Consider the following 17,008-nt stretch of genomic DNA (forward strand, 5'->3'; position numbering starts at 1 on the left):
AGGATAAGAAGGGTGGAGTTAAGAGATTTGTTAGCCTAAGATTTATTCAGTATATTCCATGCCTCCTGAAAAGGTCCCAAGGAAATTGGCCAGCAAGGAAAATAATAAAAGACTAAAATTACCCAGAATATCGTATTTTTCCATGTATAAGATGATGCTTTTTGCTAAAAAAAAATAGGCAAAAATTGGGTGTCGTTTTATACACGGATAGTGAATGCAGAGGGGGGGACGTGCGATTAATGGCAGCAGCAAGCAAGAGAATGGCAGCGACGATTGGGTGGGTGATTGGTGGCTGCGGAAAGGCCTGCTGGCTATTGGCTGTGGCAATTGGGCAGGTGATTGGTGGCTGTGGCACGTGGGCGGGTGGGCTGTTGGCGGTGAGCGGGCAAAAAATTGGCAGCTGCGGTGAGGTGTGCAATCGGCAGTGGCTGTGACAAGGGGTCAGCAGTGGCGGGCAGGTGATGGAGCAATTGGTGGAAGTGACCTCCCCCCCCCCAAAAAAAGCTAAACAACTTACTTTCTTAATTTTGGGTTTAAAAAAATAGGAGTCGTCTTATACATGTTGGTGTCTTATAGATGGAAAAGTACAGTAGTTACCTAAAATAAAATAAAAACGAGTGAGAGCAATACCCTGCTTCCCACACATAGCTTTATCTCTGCTCCTTTTCCAATCTCAACTAACTCTGCAAAATTTCTCTCTCACCAGATGGCTGTGAAAATGAATGCCCGACTCCTGGAGACTCTGACGTGGAGACCCCAAATGACGGGTGCGTTGGTGTTCTTCCGTGTGCCCACAAATTCCTGAATGAAAGATGTCCATGGGTATTTCTGTGCAAGGAGGATGCTGAGCTTGATCGGGGGATGTTGTGATGGGCTTGCCCAGATTTCTGGGTGATTCACAGTGGATATAGGAACATAGGAAGTGAGTTGCTAATATTTGAGTCAGCTTGCCCCACTTTGGACAAACCACTGCCTTCTGGAGTGGAGATTGAACCTCGAGAGAGTTGTGAAGTGAAGTGAAGTGTGCACTGTTATCTCTGCAGAACTGGTTGGATCACTTCAGGTTTCTAGGGCGTAGCCCAGCTTTCGGGAGGGCAGAGGGTCTGTTTGCACCAATCAGAGTATGGGGTTGGAATACCGTCTTCTGCAAATTGTGTCTGTTGAAGCAGGAGGCTGAACTTAAAAGTGCCATAAACACACACAGAGAGATTGTCATGCATTCTGCTTGTATGATCACTTTGTTGACTTTGCTTGTCCAGAGAATCTCTGAACGAGCCTAAATTTCTACCAGGTCCATTCTACTATTGGTCCATCTAGGTAGAGGTAAAGGGACCCCTGACCATTAGGTCCAGTTGTGGCTGACTCTGGGGTTGCGGCGCTCATCTCGCTTTATTGGCCAAGGGAGCCGGTGTACAGCTTCAGGGTCATGTGGCCAGCATGACTAAGCCGCTTCTGGCGAACCAGAGCAGCTCATGGAAACGCGGTTTACCTTCCCACCGGAGCGGTACCTATTTATCTACTTGCACTTTGACGTGCTTTTGAACTGCTAGGTTGGCAGGAGCAGGGACCGAGCAACGGGAGCTCACCCCGTCGCGGGGATTTGAACCGCCAACCTTCTGATCGGCAAGTCCTAGGCTCTGTGGTTTAACTCACAGCACCACTCGTGTCCCAGCCCATTGGTCCATCTAGCTCAATATAATCTACACTGGCTGGCAGCATCTCTCCTGGGGTTTCAGACATGGGACGTTCCTATTCCTAAACGGAGATGTTGGGTATTGAACCAAGGACTTTCTGGATGCAAAGCAGATGCTCAGCCACTGAGCTACGATGCTTCCCCAAGATAGTCAAGTGTTTCGGACTCACCATTTTTTAGCAGTTGCAAGAACAAGAAGGTTCCTTCCATCTTGTTGAAATGAAGACTGCATGGGGGAAACCTGGACTGACATACGTGTGTATAAGAACTCTTAGTTCTGGGATTGAAAACTAATTCCCAGGCTGAGAATGTGCTCAGAAGCAACCAGTGGGTTTCCAAGTGTATTTCTTTTGCATCTGGTGATTTATTTATTTTTTAAGTGGATCTTACAAGCCTGCAGTCTGACTGCTCCATCACCCTTGGTTCAACCAGGAAGGCATCATCTCTTAAGATAATTTTACCAATTAGTTTCTTTCTGCTTCTCCTTCCTTGCAGACACTGCACGGTGCTATCCCCAAAGGGCCCTGACTGGGGACTTTACCTACAGGATGGTAAGTGGGAAATTGGTGCTGGAAAAGGGTTGAGCCTGGATCAGGCCAAAGGCCCATTGAGTGCAGCATCCTGTTCTCACAGTGGCTAACTGGGGGCCCATTCTGGGAAGTCAGCAAGCAGAACCAGCACTCTTCTCACTTGTGAATCCCACCAACTGGTATTTAGAGACATAAGGTCTCTGAAAGTGGATGTAGAACATAACTAGCCACCAATAGACCTATCCTCCTCCGCTCCTCTCTTTAAAAGCTTCCCAAGTTGGCCATCATTACATCTTATTTATTTATTTCATAGATTTCTATGCTGCCTAATAGAGCAACAGTGCTTTGGAGCAAATTCCAGAGTTTAACCATGCGCAGTGTGAAGAAGTTCCTCCTTTTGTCTGTCACAAATCTCCTGACGCTTAGCTTCCATTCGATTGCTTCTGGTTTTAAGAAATTCTCTGGGGCTTTATTTAGTCTTGCCTTGCGGAACAACAACAACAACAAGACAACAACAACAACAAAATAATAGAAATAATAACACAGTGGTACCTCGGGTTAAGTACTTAATTCATTCTGGAGGTCCGTTCTTAACCTGAAACTGTTCTTAACCTGAAGCACCACTTTAGCTAATGGGGCCTCCCGCTGCTGCTGTGCCGCCGGAACACGATTTCTGTTCTCATCCTGAAGCAAAGTTCTTAACCCGAGGTACTATTTCTGGGTTAGCGGAGTCTGTAACCTGAAGCATATGTAACCTGAGGCGTATGTAACCTGAGGTGGTACTATAATAGTAATTATTATTATTATTATTATTATTATTATTATTATTATTAGTCTGGAGGGGCTATGTGTCTCTTTTTGAAACCCGTTTCCATCTCTTCCCTCCTCAGAGCCCCTGTACCAGACGTATCGCCAGGCTGTCATCTCCAAGGAGATCAAGAGGCAAACGGTCCCCCGTAACAGCAGCTTCAGCAGCTCTGACTATGGGGGCCCTTCCCCTGGCGAAGGGCCCGCGGGGCCTCGGGGCCCCATCCCGCATAGCACGCTTTGGCAGGAGCTGCCCGCTGTGCGAGAGAGCGGCCTTCTGGGAAATATCAGCCCCGAAGAGAGGAAGATGCAGGAGGTGAGTTGGCTGTTGTCTCGGGCAGAGTGATCTCCTGCCGTTCTGCCATTATGAGATCCTGTCATTGGAGATGGGCAGAGACTGAATCTGGGATCTTGTGCATAGTCAGAGCTGAGCCACAGACTCAAACTGAATGAAAGTGGCCAAATGAAGAACTTTTTTGAACCCAGAACACTTTGAGAACCAAAGAATTGTAGCATTGGAAGAGACACATTAGTGCTGTTTATTTGGGTTTTTTTTTTAATGGGGTCATTTTATAATTGAGGGAATTTGGGATTTATTTGGCAGCTGCTTGTGTGCAACTTTCAAAAGGGTGGCTCCTCATTCACAAATTGCGTGGGCTTGTTTTGTGTGTTTTAATAGCTCATTCTAAACTTTAGGAAGCAGAACACTTTCAGATGAGATTGTTGGCTGCTGATCAGTGTTTGAAAAGCATGAATTGATTTTACCCCGGGACAAACAAAATCCATACTTTACATATACAAGTTAATCGGGTTCTCAACTAGCCCATCATGAGAGATGTGATAGATAGGTTTTGCTTTTCCTGGCATCCCACTTTTTATGGTTCTTAGCAATTAATTAGTGAAAGATAAATAGAATAGGTAGGATTAGCTGTGTTCCGTCACATCACATACACTAGATTAGCACATTATGCTATTCCAAACCAGAGAGGAGTTTGCATCCAATCTGCTTCTCCCTGGTCATTCTGAAGCTGCGCCATGCTGAACTCAGGAAGAGCTCGGGTTTGTGTGTTGTCCATACCTGGTTCATGGCTTAACCCTTTCCAGACTTAACCATGAGCTGCAGCCAAGGTTTGCTGTATGAGTTACAGCTTGTGATTTGTCCAGGAGAGCAACACTCCAAGCCAAATAATTGCCTAGCTCAGCATGGCACAGTAGCAAAATGACCAGAGTTGAAGCAGCCACAATCTCCCATTCTGCAGCCTGCACATTCATGCTAAACCATGGTTTGGCGTAGTGCAACAGGCGAAGCAAACCATGGTTGTGATGAGTCCTGCCCATCTCCTCCCATTGATGCCCCTTTCCATGGTTCTTGCCTCTCCACCGTGTCCAGAGCCTTTTTGAGGTGGTGACCTCTGAGGCGTCGTACCTGCGCTCCCTGTTGCTGCTGATCGAGCACTTTATGGAATCGCGGGACCTGACAGCCACCATCCTTCTGCGCGAGCACCGAACCCTCTTTTCCAATATCCGCAAAGTCAAGGAGGTCAGCGAAAGGTCAGCTCCGCCTCTTTCTCTTCCCTTCTTCTGTCCCATTTCTCTATATCGCCATGGGGCTATCCGGAAAAGTAAAGGAAATTGATCTATGATTATGCAGGAAAATAAGATCCTGCCTTTTATTGAGTCTGGGGACATTTGCAACCCTGAGTTTGAACGTGGGACCTTCTGTATGAAAAGCATGTGCTCTACCACTGACCTCCAGCCCCTTCCCCACTTCTTGTGAATGTCCCAGATATATATATATATATATATATATATATATATATATATATATGACTATTCATGATGCCAGTCCTTCCCTTTGGCAGATTTCTGCATGATCTTGAAGGACGCCTGGCCGAGAGCCTGCAGATCTCGGACGTCTGTGACATAGTGGAGGCACATGCACAGCAGAACTTCTCGGTCTACATTGACTACGTGCGCAACCAGCTGTACCAAGAGAAGACCTACAGCAGCCTCATGTGAGTGGCAGAAAGAGAGAAGGAAGCAAAAGGAGTTCTGTTGGGAGACTCTTGATAGTTTCAAAGGCCTCTCGATGGGAAAGAATCTCTTTCTTTTTTTTGCGGCTGGTCTAGCAATTTCAGATTGTGTCTTTGTTTTTTACCTAGAGCATTTAAAAACTGTGCTGTTTGGGCTGAAAGGTATTCCAGAGTGGCTTCAGAAAAAGAAAAACAGCATTAAGATGATCCCTGCCCTCTCAGGCTTAAAATCTAGAAGAGACCACATGAAAGGGAAAAGGGGAGAGGAGGGAGGAGGACGAAAACAAGCTCAGGCACCAGTTCTTAAAGTTACCCTTCTAATATTGACCAGCTGGGACGGAGACAGTTCAGGTAGCCCTGTGGAATGGCTGCCTGCGAAGTGACGGTTGAGGCAAGGTCAGAAGTGGAGGCACTGAAACAGCCTTTCTTCTTCTTTTGCTCTGCAGCCTGATGGAAGAGCTGCTTGCTTGGGTGTTCATAAGAAGCTGCATTGTACGGAGCCAGACCTTCGGTCCATTGAGCTCAGTATTGGCTACCAATTTTTCTATGTTTTGAATGGTTCTTATTTTTATTGGGAAGGTGCCTTGAGTCCTGTGTCAGGCAGAAAGGCAGGGAATAAATATAATAAATATAATAATAATAATAATAATAATAATAATAATAATAATAATATAATTAATAATAATAATAAAAATAATAATTAATTATTATTATTATTAATAATAATAATAATAATAATAATAATAATAATAATAATTACACTGATAGGCTGGGGCTCTCCAGTTCAACAACATCTGGAGGGTAGCTCTGGTTTAGGGCTTTAAACGTAACCACCTGTGCTTTATATCAGCTCTGGAAATGAACCAGCATAGCCGGTACAGAATAGCCTTCATATGCCCCCATCGCTTGCCCCTCTCAAGTAACGAGGCAGCCGTGTTTTCTACCAGAGGAAGCTTCTGAACCACCTTGAAAGGCAGCCCCGCGTAGAATGTGCTGCTGTAGTCTAGTCTGGGTGTAACCTGGGCATGTATAACTATGGCAAGTTCCATCCTCCCCTCTCTAGGTGGCGCTGCAGCAGGAAGACATAGCCCTCTTTCCTGATCCAATCCTGCCTCCTCTCTTCCTTCTCAGGGAGAAGAACCCCCAGTTTGCCATTGTCGTCACCCGGCTCCAGGAGCTCCCCCAATGCCAGCGGCTCCCCTTCATGTCCTTCCTGCTGCTTCCTTTCCAGAGGATCACCCGGATCAAGATGCTCATAGAGGTGGGGGCTCTGGAGACATTCAAGGAACCACAGAATCATAGAGCTGGAAGCATCTGCCAACCATTATCTATCTTCCCCTGCAACGTGTAGCTGCAGAGGGAGAGCGTTGAGAGTTTTCTAAGGCACGCTCAGTGCAAGTCTTCAGCGAGGTCCAGCAGAAGTGCTGTTGGCACCTTGGGCAAATGGGAGATGCTCTCCCAGAATCCTCTGCAAATCTCAGAGGTTGTGTGGCAGATGTGTCAATGTGGGAGGGGGTTAAAGGGACCCCTGACCATTAGGTCCAGTCGTGGCCGACTCTGGGGTTGCGGCGCTCATCTCGCTTTACTGGCCGAGGGAGCCGGCGTACAGCTTCCAGGTCATGTGGCCAGCATGACTAAGCCGCTTCTGGCACACCAGAGCAGCGCACAGAAATGCCGTTTACCTTCCCGCCAGAACGGTACCTATTTATCTACTTGCACTTTGACGTGCTTTCAAACTGCTAGGTGGGCAGGAGCTGGGACTGAGCAACGGGAGCTCACCCCGTCGCTGGGATTCGAACCGCCGACCTTCCGATCGGCAAGCCCTAGGCTCTGTGGTTTAACCCACTGCGCCACCCGTTCATCCAATTGCTTAAGAGCAGAGGGTGCACCTGAAACCCATATTCCTACCCCTCTAACTTTACTTGTATCTCCTAGAATATCCTGCGTCGGACAGAAGAAGGCTCATTGCGAGAGCAGAACGCCATGAAAGCTTTGTCCTCGGTTTCCAAGGTGAGGATGACACTGATTATGTGAACTTACGCAGCCATCTCAGACCGAGTCAAACCCGTTAGCCTGCTATTGTGATTGGCAGCAGCTCTGCAGGGTCTTTTCCAGCGCTGCTACCAAATATCATTGCAAACCAGAGATGCCCTTGGTTGACCTTGGAATCTTTGCCACCCAAAGCACCGAATGTGCTATTGAGCCCATGGCACTGCTTAATCCTGCTCCTTCCCAATAGTCAGGTGCTAAATGCCAATGGCTATGTAGCCAGAATGGGGCCAAAGATGACACAAGAGGGATGTTTCAGACTAGTTGGGGTGAAATCCCAAGTTTCGCAGAAGTACAAAAAAACAAAAGGAAGAAAAACGAACCCAAATTTACCCTGATGATGACTGAGCGTGTTTACTAGTCAAGAAGAATGGAATGGAGTACAGTGGTACCTCGGCTTAAGTACTTAATTCGTTCCGGAGGTCCGTACTTAACCTGAAACTGTTCTTAACCTGAAGCACCACTTTAGCTAATGGGGCCTCCCGCTGCTGCTGCTGCGCCACCGGAGCACGATTTCTGTTCTCATCCTGAAGCAAAGTTCTTAACCTGAAGCACTATTTATGGGTTAGCGGAGTCTGTAACCTGAAACGTATGTAACCCAAGGTACCACTGTACTCTGGAAAGGGTGTGGTTGGCTGGAGTGCTGCACACTGCTGCATTTTGTTGCAGATATTTGCATGTTTGTATATATTTAATATTTAATACTGCCTGTTTCCTAAGCATTCCCTTCCCTTTGCGGTAGATCAGCAGCCTCTCGATGACCACAAGTAACATGACTCTTTCCTCTCTCTCCTTTTCCCATTCCCTCCATCTCTGACCAAGATAATAGAAGAATGTAACTCTGAGGTGGGCCGCATGCGTCACATGGAGGAGCTCATCCACATCGCCAGCAAGATCGAGTTTGACAAGCTTAAGGTCAGGAAGTCTTCATCTCTCTGCCTTGCCTTTGGGCTCACTCCAAATGGCTCTTCCCTGATGCTCTCTGCCTGCCTAAATTGCAGAGTGAAAACATTGCTGTGCCTCTTCCTCTTTGCGACTTGTGCTAAGCAGCGTAACAGAGCGCATTATTTTTCTCCGCTTGGTTCCAAATATCTCCCTCTCCTTTACAACGGTGCCTTGCCCAACCCTCGGAAATAATAAGTCATTTGATTGCGTTCCCTGGAATCGGTGAGCTACCCGTGTGATTGGAGCATTGACGTTCTGTGAATTTAGGGTTCAAACCCTCACTCGGCCTTGAAGCGCACTGGCTGATCTTAGGGTCCCTCAGCCTAGCCTACCTCACAGGGTTGTTGTGAAAATAACATTGCCTATCTGCCGCCACCTTCAGCTCCTTGGAAGAAGAGCAGCATGTAAATGTAATAATAATTGCAAAATTCATGCTATTAATAGACATTGTGGACCGTTTGAACATCTTATTTACAGTTAAGCAGTATACACATTCTGCTAATTAATTAATTAAGTTAATTAATTAATTAATTACTTGAGCTAATTAATTAATTAGTTAATTGAGTTGTCTTGCTGGTCAGCACCACCCCTGCCGGAGGCAGTGTGCTTCTGAATTCCAGTTGCAGAAACCGCAGGTGGGGAGAATGCTGTTGTGCTCAGGTTCTGCTACTGAATGGGCTTCCCATTGTGGGCATCTGGTTGGCCAAAATGAGAACAGGATGCTGGACTAGATGGCCTGACCCAGGAGGGATCTCTGTATTGTTCTTAATAGACCAGTTAATATTGCCGGTTGTCAAATACGCCCAGAAACTTTGATGTCAGGGATGCTCGAGAAATTAGCCCGCTGGCCTTACTTACTCACTTAGAACAACCACACTTAAAAAATAAAAATAAAAAAGTGAGGCCTTGCCATTGCTTCTCTTTCTTTCTGTTTTTAATTTTGATGTTTTTAAAATTTGCGACTCAAGGCTGACCCGCTTGTTCCAGGATAAAAGCCAAAGAAAGCCCAGAGCTGTTAGTTAATCACTCGCAGTTCTAGAAAGCTTACCGTACTTTTCCGTCTATAAGACGCCCCCATGTAGAGGACACTCCCTATTTTGGGGGACTCAAATTTAAGAAAATGGGGGGAGATGGCACAGAGTTGTTGAGCTTTTTTTGCAGAGGATTGCCCAGGGTTGTTGAGGTTTTTTGGGGGAGTTGCCAAAAATCGCTCACCCACATACACATCACTGAATCTGCCTCCCGTCTGTCACATCGCCTGCATAAGTTGCCAATTGACCACCCAACTACATACAGGAGCGTCAGCCAATCAACACTACCCAGTATGGCATAGCGGTGAGAGCCAGTGTGGTGTAGTTGTTAAGAACGGTAGACTCGTAATCTGGTGAACCGGGTTTGCTTCCCCATGCCTCCACATGCAGCTGCTGGGTGACCGTGGGCTAGTCACACTTCTTTGAAGTCTCTCAGCCCCACTCACCTCACAGAGTGTTTGTTGTGGGGGAGGAAGGGAAAGGAGAATGTTAGCTGCTTTGAGACTCCTTCGGGTAGTGATAAAGCGGGATATCAAATCCAAACTCTTCTTCTTCTTCTACCCATTGACGCAGCAGCCAATAACACGCCCAATAGCCGCTGACTGCCTCAGAAGCAACCAATCAAACGTCCACCCTATGCACTGCCCATGTATAAGGCGACCCCCACTTTTTAGCATGATTTTTAAAGAAAAAACCATAGTCCTATACACGGAAAAGTACGGTACTTCCCGTTGCTTAGAGGAAAGAAAAAGTTAATTTCATTGTTTCACAATAGCAGTCTTTTAAAAAAATTATAATTAGTGTAAGTGTAAAACCTGTAAAGAAAGCACCTTTGTGTTTGATCGGATGAAGTTAATGCTGTCTAAAAAACATTTGACCTGACACTTAAACACCCACACCCCCACACCCACGCACATGTCAAATGCTCAGCAGAAAGTACCGTATTTTTTGCTCTATAAGACTCACTTTTTCCCTCCTAAAAAGTAAGGGGAAATGTGTGTGCGTCTTATGGAGTGAATGCAGGCTGCGCAGCTATCACAGAAGCCAGAAGAGCAAGAGGGATTGCTGCTTTCACTGTGCATCGATCCCTCTTGCTGTTCTGGCTTCTGAGGTTCAGAATATTTTTTTTCTTGTTTTCCTCCTCCAAAAACTAGGTGCGTCTTATAGAGCAAAAAATACAGTAATCCAAGTTGGTGGCCTGTATTGGGGGCTTCAATTCTGCTTTGATTTCTCTTTGATCCAGGCAGTTCCCATCATCTCCCAGAGCCGGCAGCTGCTGAAACAGGGCGAGCTGTTGGAGGTGGTTCACCGGGGCACCATCTTTGGCACCAAGCCCAAACTGGTCCCCATTTACTTGTACCTCTTCAACGACCTGCTGCTCATCACCCAGCGGAAGAGGTGAGCTGAAAAACAGGGAGCTGCCTTACAGCGCAGTCCACTAGAGTCTTGGCCCATCTCTCTTGGTATTATGTGCAGGGGCTCTCCAGAGTTTCAGACAGGAGACGTATTCCCAGCCCTACCTGGAGATGCAGGGGAATAAGCCCTGGGGTCTTCTGTGTGCAAGTCAGATGCTCTCACCTACGACTCTTGGCTTGTATGGGGTTCAGTCCCATGATCTTGGTGGTATCAGCACCAGGCTGAGCTAACATGCTGGATTTTTTTCTCCTTGGCAAGGAGTGGTTGAGTAGGTTTGTGTGCTTGGCCCCCAGACAAAGGAAAGGGCATGCAAATTTTGGACAGGGTCAATATGGGGAAGGGAAGGGATCTTAAGAAGTGACTCATGGGGCAGAGAAGCAGAACTGGGTAGCTGAAAGCCTGCTGCCTGTGATGCATTTATACTAATTTTAAGTCTCAGTCAGTTGCCCACTTTCCAAGCCTGTTGCTTTATTCTGAAGGACTAGAACCTTTAAAAATAATAAGTTCGGTTTACAAACGGAATCCGTTCCAGAAGTCCGTTCTTAAACCGAAACTGTTCTTAAACTGAGGCGCGCTTTCCCTAATGAGGTGCCCTTTCATCATTCAGCTTTTGTTCTTAAACCAAGGTAAAGTTCGCAAACCGGGACATTACTTCCAGTTTTGCAGAGTTCGTAAGCCGAATTGTTTATAAACAGGACTGTTCTTAAACTGAGGTACCACTGTGAAGTCAAACCTCGGTTCCTGAATGCCGAAAACCCAGAAGTAAATGTTCCGGTTTTTGAATGATTTTCGGAAGCCGAATGTGCTAAGCGGCTTCCGTTTTGAAGTTTCCCTATTGTATTGAGGTTTCTGCTTTCAGTTTTCAGTTGTCGAGCGCTTCAGAAGTCAAACGGTCTTCCGGAATGGATTACATTTGACAACCGAGGTTTGACTGTAATAATAAGAGTGGAGATTGCCCAAGTGTTGGCTGCTTGTGGGGTGTGAACATGACAAAGCACACACCAGTCTATTTATTCCACTTTGCTGAAGGAATAGAAGCCATTTTTCAAGATGATGTTTTCTGTAAAGAAAGAGGGCTTATATGTGCACATTGCGGCTTAGCAGTCCCTCTGCTATAGGTTTTCTCTTCTGCTTCACCCTCTCCTGCAGTTCAGAGCGCTTTGTGGTGCTGGATTATGCCCACCGCTCTCTCGTCCAGGCCCAGGGCTGCTGCGAATCCTCCACAAGCCACAGCGCGGAGAACAGCTTCTACCTGACGCTGCTGGAGAACCATCAAGGACGGAGCAGTGACCGGCTCTGCCGTGCCCCAACACAGTGAGTGGCAGAGATCAGGCTGGGCGTGGGATTAGGGAAGAAAATGACAACTAGCTAAAGTCCTGGTTTGTACATGATGCAAACCTATGGTTGATTCAACCATGGTTTCTTACACCATGGCTTTGTGTTGCGTGCAAACTCTGCCCAGGGGCTTCCCTGTGGTTCTGATGCATCGAATCACTTTCCCAAAAAAACATTCTTGCAGGACCGCAATGACCTCACCTCTTCCAGAACCAGCCCACCATGGCGAAAGATTCTTTTCATGGATTTGTCATTTGGTTTCAGGTCAGATATGCACCGCTGGATGGGTGCTTTTCCTCGCCATGAATCCCAGTCGGTTGGCAAACAGGAAACCATCTATGAGGACTGGGGTGAGACACATTGGTTTCATGTACACACTGCCTAAAATCCGCTCTTGTCATTACTACCAGCAGAATTTATTTGCTTTCTTGTTACATTTAGATCCCACCTTTCTTCCAAGGTACCTCAAAGGAGTGTGTGTGTCCCCCACCCCCACTCCAAATTTTATCCTCCTGACCACCCTGTGAGATAGGTTAGGCTTAGAGAAGGTGTCTGGCCTAGTATCACCCACCTGAGCTTCACTGCCATGCAAGAATTTGAACTTGGGTCTCCCAGGTCTTGGTCTGAGGCTGTGTACACACAATGCCTCTGGAGTCCATTCAAAGCCCATTCATTCCCTCAAAGAATTCTGGGCGTCGTAGTATGTTAAGATTTGCTGGGGACTGTAACTCTGTGAGGGGTAAACTACAGGGCCCAGAATTCTTTGAGGGGAAAGAGTGTTCCTTGAATGTGCTTGAAGGGTATGTAGTGTGTATATAGCCCGACGTGCTAACTGCTTCAGAGGTGGGATTTGAATCAGGATGGTGGTGCTGGGAGGGGGACAGTGGTCAGCCCCCATGTACACTGATTTTCTTGGATTTGTTTATAAAAATACTTGTATACCACAATTTCATTTTTTAAAAAATACCAAGTCGGTTTACAGCAATTATACACAGCATACATAACAAAAACCACATCGAGATTTAAAATTATAGATCAGCAGCTAACTGTGACAGGAAATGTTTTTCTTCATGGTCTGTGTAAGCCTCACAATTGTAAGCTGCACAAGCTCACCAATGTAAAATGACGCCCTCACCTTAAAGCTGCGGTTCCCTTCAATTACTGGTAACTAGTAAGTTATTTTTTGAGGGCAAGACCCTCTTCCCCTTCCTGGCCATGAACCATAATCCCCAGATTCCTAGTGTTCATTTTTTGGTTTTTAAATACAAAAAAGAAAGCAAGTTTCTAGCGTTTGTAGAACCTGCAATACAAGGCAAAATGCACCATTCTCATTGTTTTTCATGAGGAACAGGTCTGTGTCCAACGTACTCTCAGTGTTTAATTTGCCTCCCCCTGGAACTATTTTTGTGGATGTGTGTGTTCCTTCCTCCATGACTGTGTGTCCAATTACATGAAGATCATTTTCACCTATATCTGTAAACCTCCCTGTACCCTATGTCAATGCCTCTTTTTCATTCTTTCTTTCTTTCTTTCACCTTCCCTCCTTCCCTCTTCCCTCACAGACTGCCCTCAGGTGCAGTGCATTGAGACCTACTCTGCTGCCCAGGCCGACGAACTGAGCCTAGAGCCTACGGACATTGTCAATGTGCTACGCAAAACCAACGAGGGTATGTGTGTGTTTAATATCGAAATGTGCGTACGTTTAATAGCGACGTGTGTGGAGTTATCGAATCACTCTGTAAAAGTGTCACTTATCCCAGACAGATAAAGGGGAGGGGGGAGACATTCATCACCTAAGGTATGCCATGCTTAAACATGGAGGTAGTTAAAACTATGGAATTTGCACCCAGAGGCAACATATGGTTCTGAATCCCAGTTCCTGGAAACCGCAGGTGGGGAGAATGTGGCTGCGCTCAGATCCATCTTCTGGCCTTCTCACCAGGGCATCTGAGAGAACAAGATGTTGGACAATATGGGCCATTGGGCTAGTCCATCGAAACTCTTCCTAAGTTCTTACAAGGCGGTGTTTTTTGAAGTTGAGGCCTGTAGCTACCGAAAGAACGGCCCTCCTTCAGTTTTTGACACACACACACACTCCCTGCAATCTAGGGCCCACACACTTTATTGATATGCTGCATTCTGACCCTACCCTTCCTGCAAAGCAGCAGGGCTGCTCTGGAAGCTTCAAACTGAACTCCCAAGAGAACCCCCCCCCCCAGTGGCTTTGAAGGCGAGGAAAGGGGCGGACATGAAGTGAGAGGCTGACGGGTCTCCTTCCCTTTTCCTCCTCTCTTGTAGGCTGGTATGAGGGCGTCCGCCTGACCGATGGCAAGAAGGGCTGGTTCCCCTCACGCTACGTGCAGGAGATCACGAACGAGCACGTGCGGCGGCGCAACCTCCGCGAGCGCTACCGTGTCCTGCAGGCCGCCCGCCAACTCCAGCTGACACGCACCAGCCACACGAAGAGCAAGTACAGTTCGGCCTGAGGCGGCAGGCACAGAGCCATGGAACGAGGATGTTTATCCCAATACTGGGCTCAGACTAAGAGCAACGTCAGCTCTGCTCAGGGCAGAAGCACTGCCACAAAGGGGTGCGCCAAAGATGGCAGCAGTAGGTGGCGCTAGAGGGGAGGAAGACCAATATATAGCACAAGCCCACAATGCTTCTCGCTGGACATAGACTGTAATGCCACAAGCGGGCCACCGGAGGCGTTGGAGGCACACCACCCAACCTGCCTGCTTTGCCTGCTGTTTGCCAGAAGAGGGCGGTGCTGTCAGCATCTTCAGCTTCATTGCACTGTTAACAGAGCCACTTACAGTTGGTTCGACTACAAACTCGTCCGAACTCTTCAGCACTTCTCCTGCTTGGTGGTGGAGCCCAATGCCCAGGGCGATGACAGCCAACTTCCTCAGCCAGAGGGAGGGTGCGGTGGGTGGGCCGCCTCCAGCAATGCTGCATGGGAAAAAGCCAGATCGCCCCACCCACGTCTGCGGCATCATTGCCAGGCCTGATGCATTGAGGTAGATGATTCAGGGGCACCCGCAATGACAAACTTTGTCAGCGCAGGGGTTATTCTTTCCTGTCTGTGCAGGTGGTGCTGTGGTCTAAATAACAGAGCCTAGGGCTTGCCAATCAGGTCAGTGGTTCGAATCCCCACGATGGAGTGAGCTCCCATTGCTCGGTCCCAGCTCCTGCCAACCTAGCAGTTCGAAAGTATGTCGAAGTGCAAGTAGATAAATAGGTACTGCTCCAGCGGGAAGGTAAATGGCGTTTCCGTGTGCTGCTCTGGTTCGCTAGAAGCTGCTTAGTCATGCTGGCCACATGACCCGGAAGCTGTATGCCGGCTCCCTCGGCCAGTAAAGCGAGATGAGCGGCGCAACCCCAGAGTCGTCCGCGACTGGACCTAACAGTCAGGGGTCCCTTTACCTTTACCTCCTGCGCTCAGAGGGTTGAATTTATGTGCTTGCAAAGACCGGGTTCCTTTTTCACATGGAGAGGAGCAGCTAGTTGGAGCCTCCCTTTGCCAATGCCTGTTAACAATGCAGGAGGTGGGCACTCCATTTGAAAGCAGGGTTGCAAGTGTAGTCCGCCCCCTTCCCAGAACTGGATGCTTGAACACAGCACCTTCTTTGCCAGTAAGCTGGAGCAGGATTTGCACACAGCCCCCATCCTCCTCTGGATACAGAGGGTCAATTCCACGTGTGGGTAAACCGACCCAGAACCTGCCCCAAGGCCTCGTGGGCCTGATGCTGCTTCCCACACCCTAGCCCTGGCTCTTGAGGGTGCCCTAACTGCGGGGTTGGCTGTGCCTTTTCCTACCAGGCCACGCTAGGAACCTGGGATTTACCTTTTGCAAAAGTGGGGAATCCCTTCCTCTTGGTGCCATCGATCTCTGCTAATATTGCAGAGACTCTCCCTGCTGTTCGTCGCCTCAGGGCCCTCACTCTACCTCAGCGGCTATGCTCCTTGCCAACTGCCAGAGTTTCCTTGGCTTTTCTTGCATCTTCTTCCCTGCTTCCACCCTGGAAACGTGGCCACGGACCTGCTTCTATTTATTATATATGACAGCCTCTTAACTCCTATATCCTACAGGAGATTTCTGCACCCCCACCAGCTCTGGTAGCATCAAGGAGGTGCGGACAAAAAAGATGTTTAACTTATTCTGTACCATATTTGCCTGCACTGTTGTCTTTTTGTTTTTGTTTTGTGTTTTTCTATCGGAATTGCTTTTTTAAAAAAATGAAGATGATGGAAGAATATTGTGGCAATGGGCTTTTTCTCTGCCTCCTTCTCTGGTGTTTGCAGATACTTTTAAAATACTGGTGACATTTCTTTTTCCAACGTCCACATGGGGAGATGAGTACACTGTCTTAGCCAGCCCTGAAGTATCCACTACTGTACCAGTGGCTCTTCTGACCCTTAGGCTTGTTGTTTCCTACATTTAAAGATTCTTCTGAGCTCAATCCCCTCTTTCTAGACAAATGGGGGGGAGGACCTGCTATTTTGGATCCACTAGTCTGGAAAAGGACAAGGCTCAATCAGCCTGTCCCGAGAGAGGGGGCCATTCTGCAATGTCAGCATTGGGTGCTAGTGGATTTTTCAGCCCCTCCAGGTGCAGAAGCACAGCAGCAGGAACGGTTGCTTTCAACGGCAAGTGTGTCTCTGTATGAGTTGCTGGGCTGGACTCCTTCCAGCTGGAACACACATCCAGATGAGGAAAGCCTATTCTGCTAGTGCAATCTGCTTTTGGTAACCTGCTGCCTGCCAGACGTCTTGGACTGCAATTCCCATCAGCCCCGGCCAACACATTATTAAAGTGGGCAAGGCTGATGAGAGCTGTCATCCAGGGGGCAGGGAAAGAGGCTGTCAGCGGCTATTGTGCGTGTTATTGGGTGCTGCGTCAATGGGTAGAAGAAGAGGAGGAGTTTGGATTTGATGTCCCGCTTTATCACTACCCGAAGGAGTCTCAAAGCGGCTAACATTCTCCTTTCCCTTCCTCCCCCACAACAAACACTCTGTGAGGTGAGTGGGGCTGAGAGACTTCAGAGAAGTGTGACTAGCCCAAGGTCACCCAGCAGCTGCATGTGGAGGAGAGGGAATCGAACCCGGTTCCCCAGATTACGAGTCCACCGCTCTTAACCACTATACCACACTGGCTCATACATTCCT

General features: G+C 47.7%; 1 protein-coding gene across 6 annotated transcripts in view; it reads left to right on the forward strand.

Moving 5' to 3' along the window:
• ARHGEF15 (Rho guanine nucleotide exchange factor 15) overlaps positions 1 to 17,008 on the forward strand; it is a 289,598-nt gene that overhangs the window by 39,938 nt on the left and 232,652 nt on the right. For 4 of the 6 annotated variants that reach the window (XM_083706605.1, XM_083706607.1, XM_083706606.1 and 1 more), the window contains exons 4-16: positions 707 to 767; positions 2,189 to 2,244; positions 3,114 to 3,346; positions 4,421 to 4,581; positions 4,893 to 5,045; positions 6,195 to 6,324; positions 6,999 to 7,073; positions 7,935 to 8,027; positions 10,332 to 10,486; positions 11,654 to 11,818; positions 12,104 to 12,189; positions 13,402 to 13,506; positions 14,138 to 16,096. In XM_083706605.1, coding sequence (XP_083562731.1) covers positions 707 to 767; positions 2,189 to 2,244; positions 3,114 to 3,346; positions 4,421 to 4,581; positions 4,893 to 5,045; positions 6,195 to 6,324; positions 6,999 to 7,073; positions 7,935 to 8,027; positions 10,332 to 10,486; positions 11,654 to 11,818; positions 12,104 to 12,189; positions 13,402 to 13,506; positions 14,138 to 14,325 — 1,661 coding nt within the window. In that variant the 3' untranslated portion in view covers positions 14,326 to 16,096. Of the gene's footprint in view, positions 1 to 706; positions 768 to 2,188; positions 2,245 to 3,113; positions 3,347 to 4,420; positions 4,582 to 4,892; positions 5,046 to 6,194; positions 6,325 to 6,998; positions 7,074 to 7,934; positions 8,028 to 10,331; positions 10,487 to 11,653; positions 11,819 to 12,103; positions 12,190 to 13,401; positions 13,507 to 14,137; positions 16,097 to 17,008 lie in introns of those variants that run through there. The other 2 variants (XR_014557102.1, XR_014557103.1) reach the window with 1 other exon arrangement.

This window comes from Podarcis gaigeae (assembly GCF_964106915.1).
Source record: "Podarcis gaigeae genome assembly, chromosome: 13".
Classification (NCBI taxonomy): domain Eukaryota; kingdom Metazoa; phylum Chordata; class Lepidosauria; order Squamata; family Lacertidae; genus Podarcis; species Podarcis gaigeae.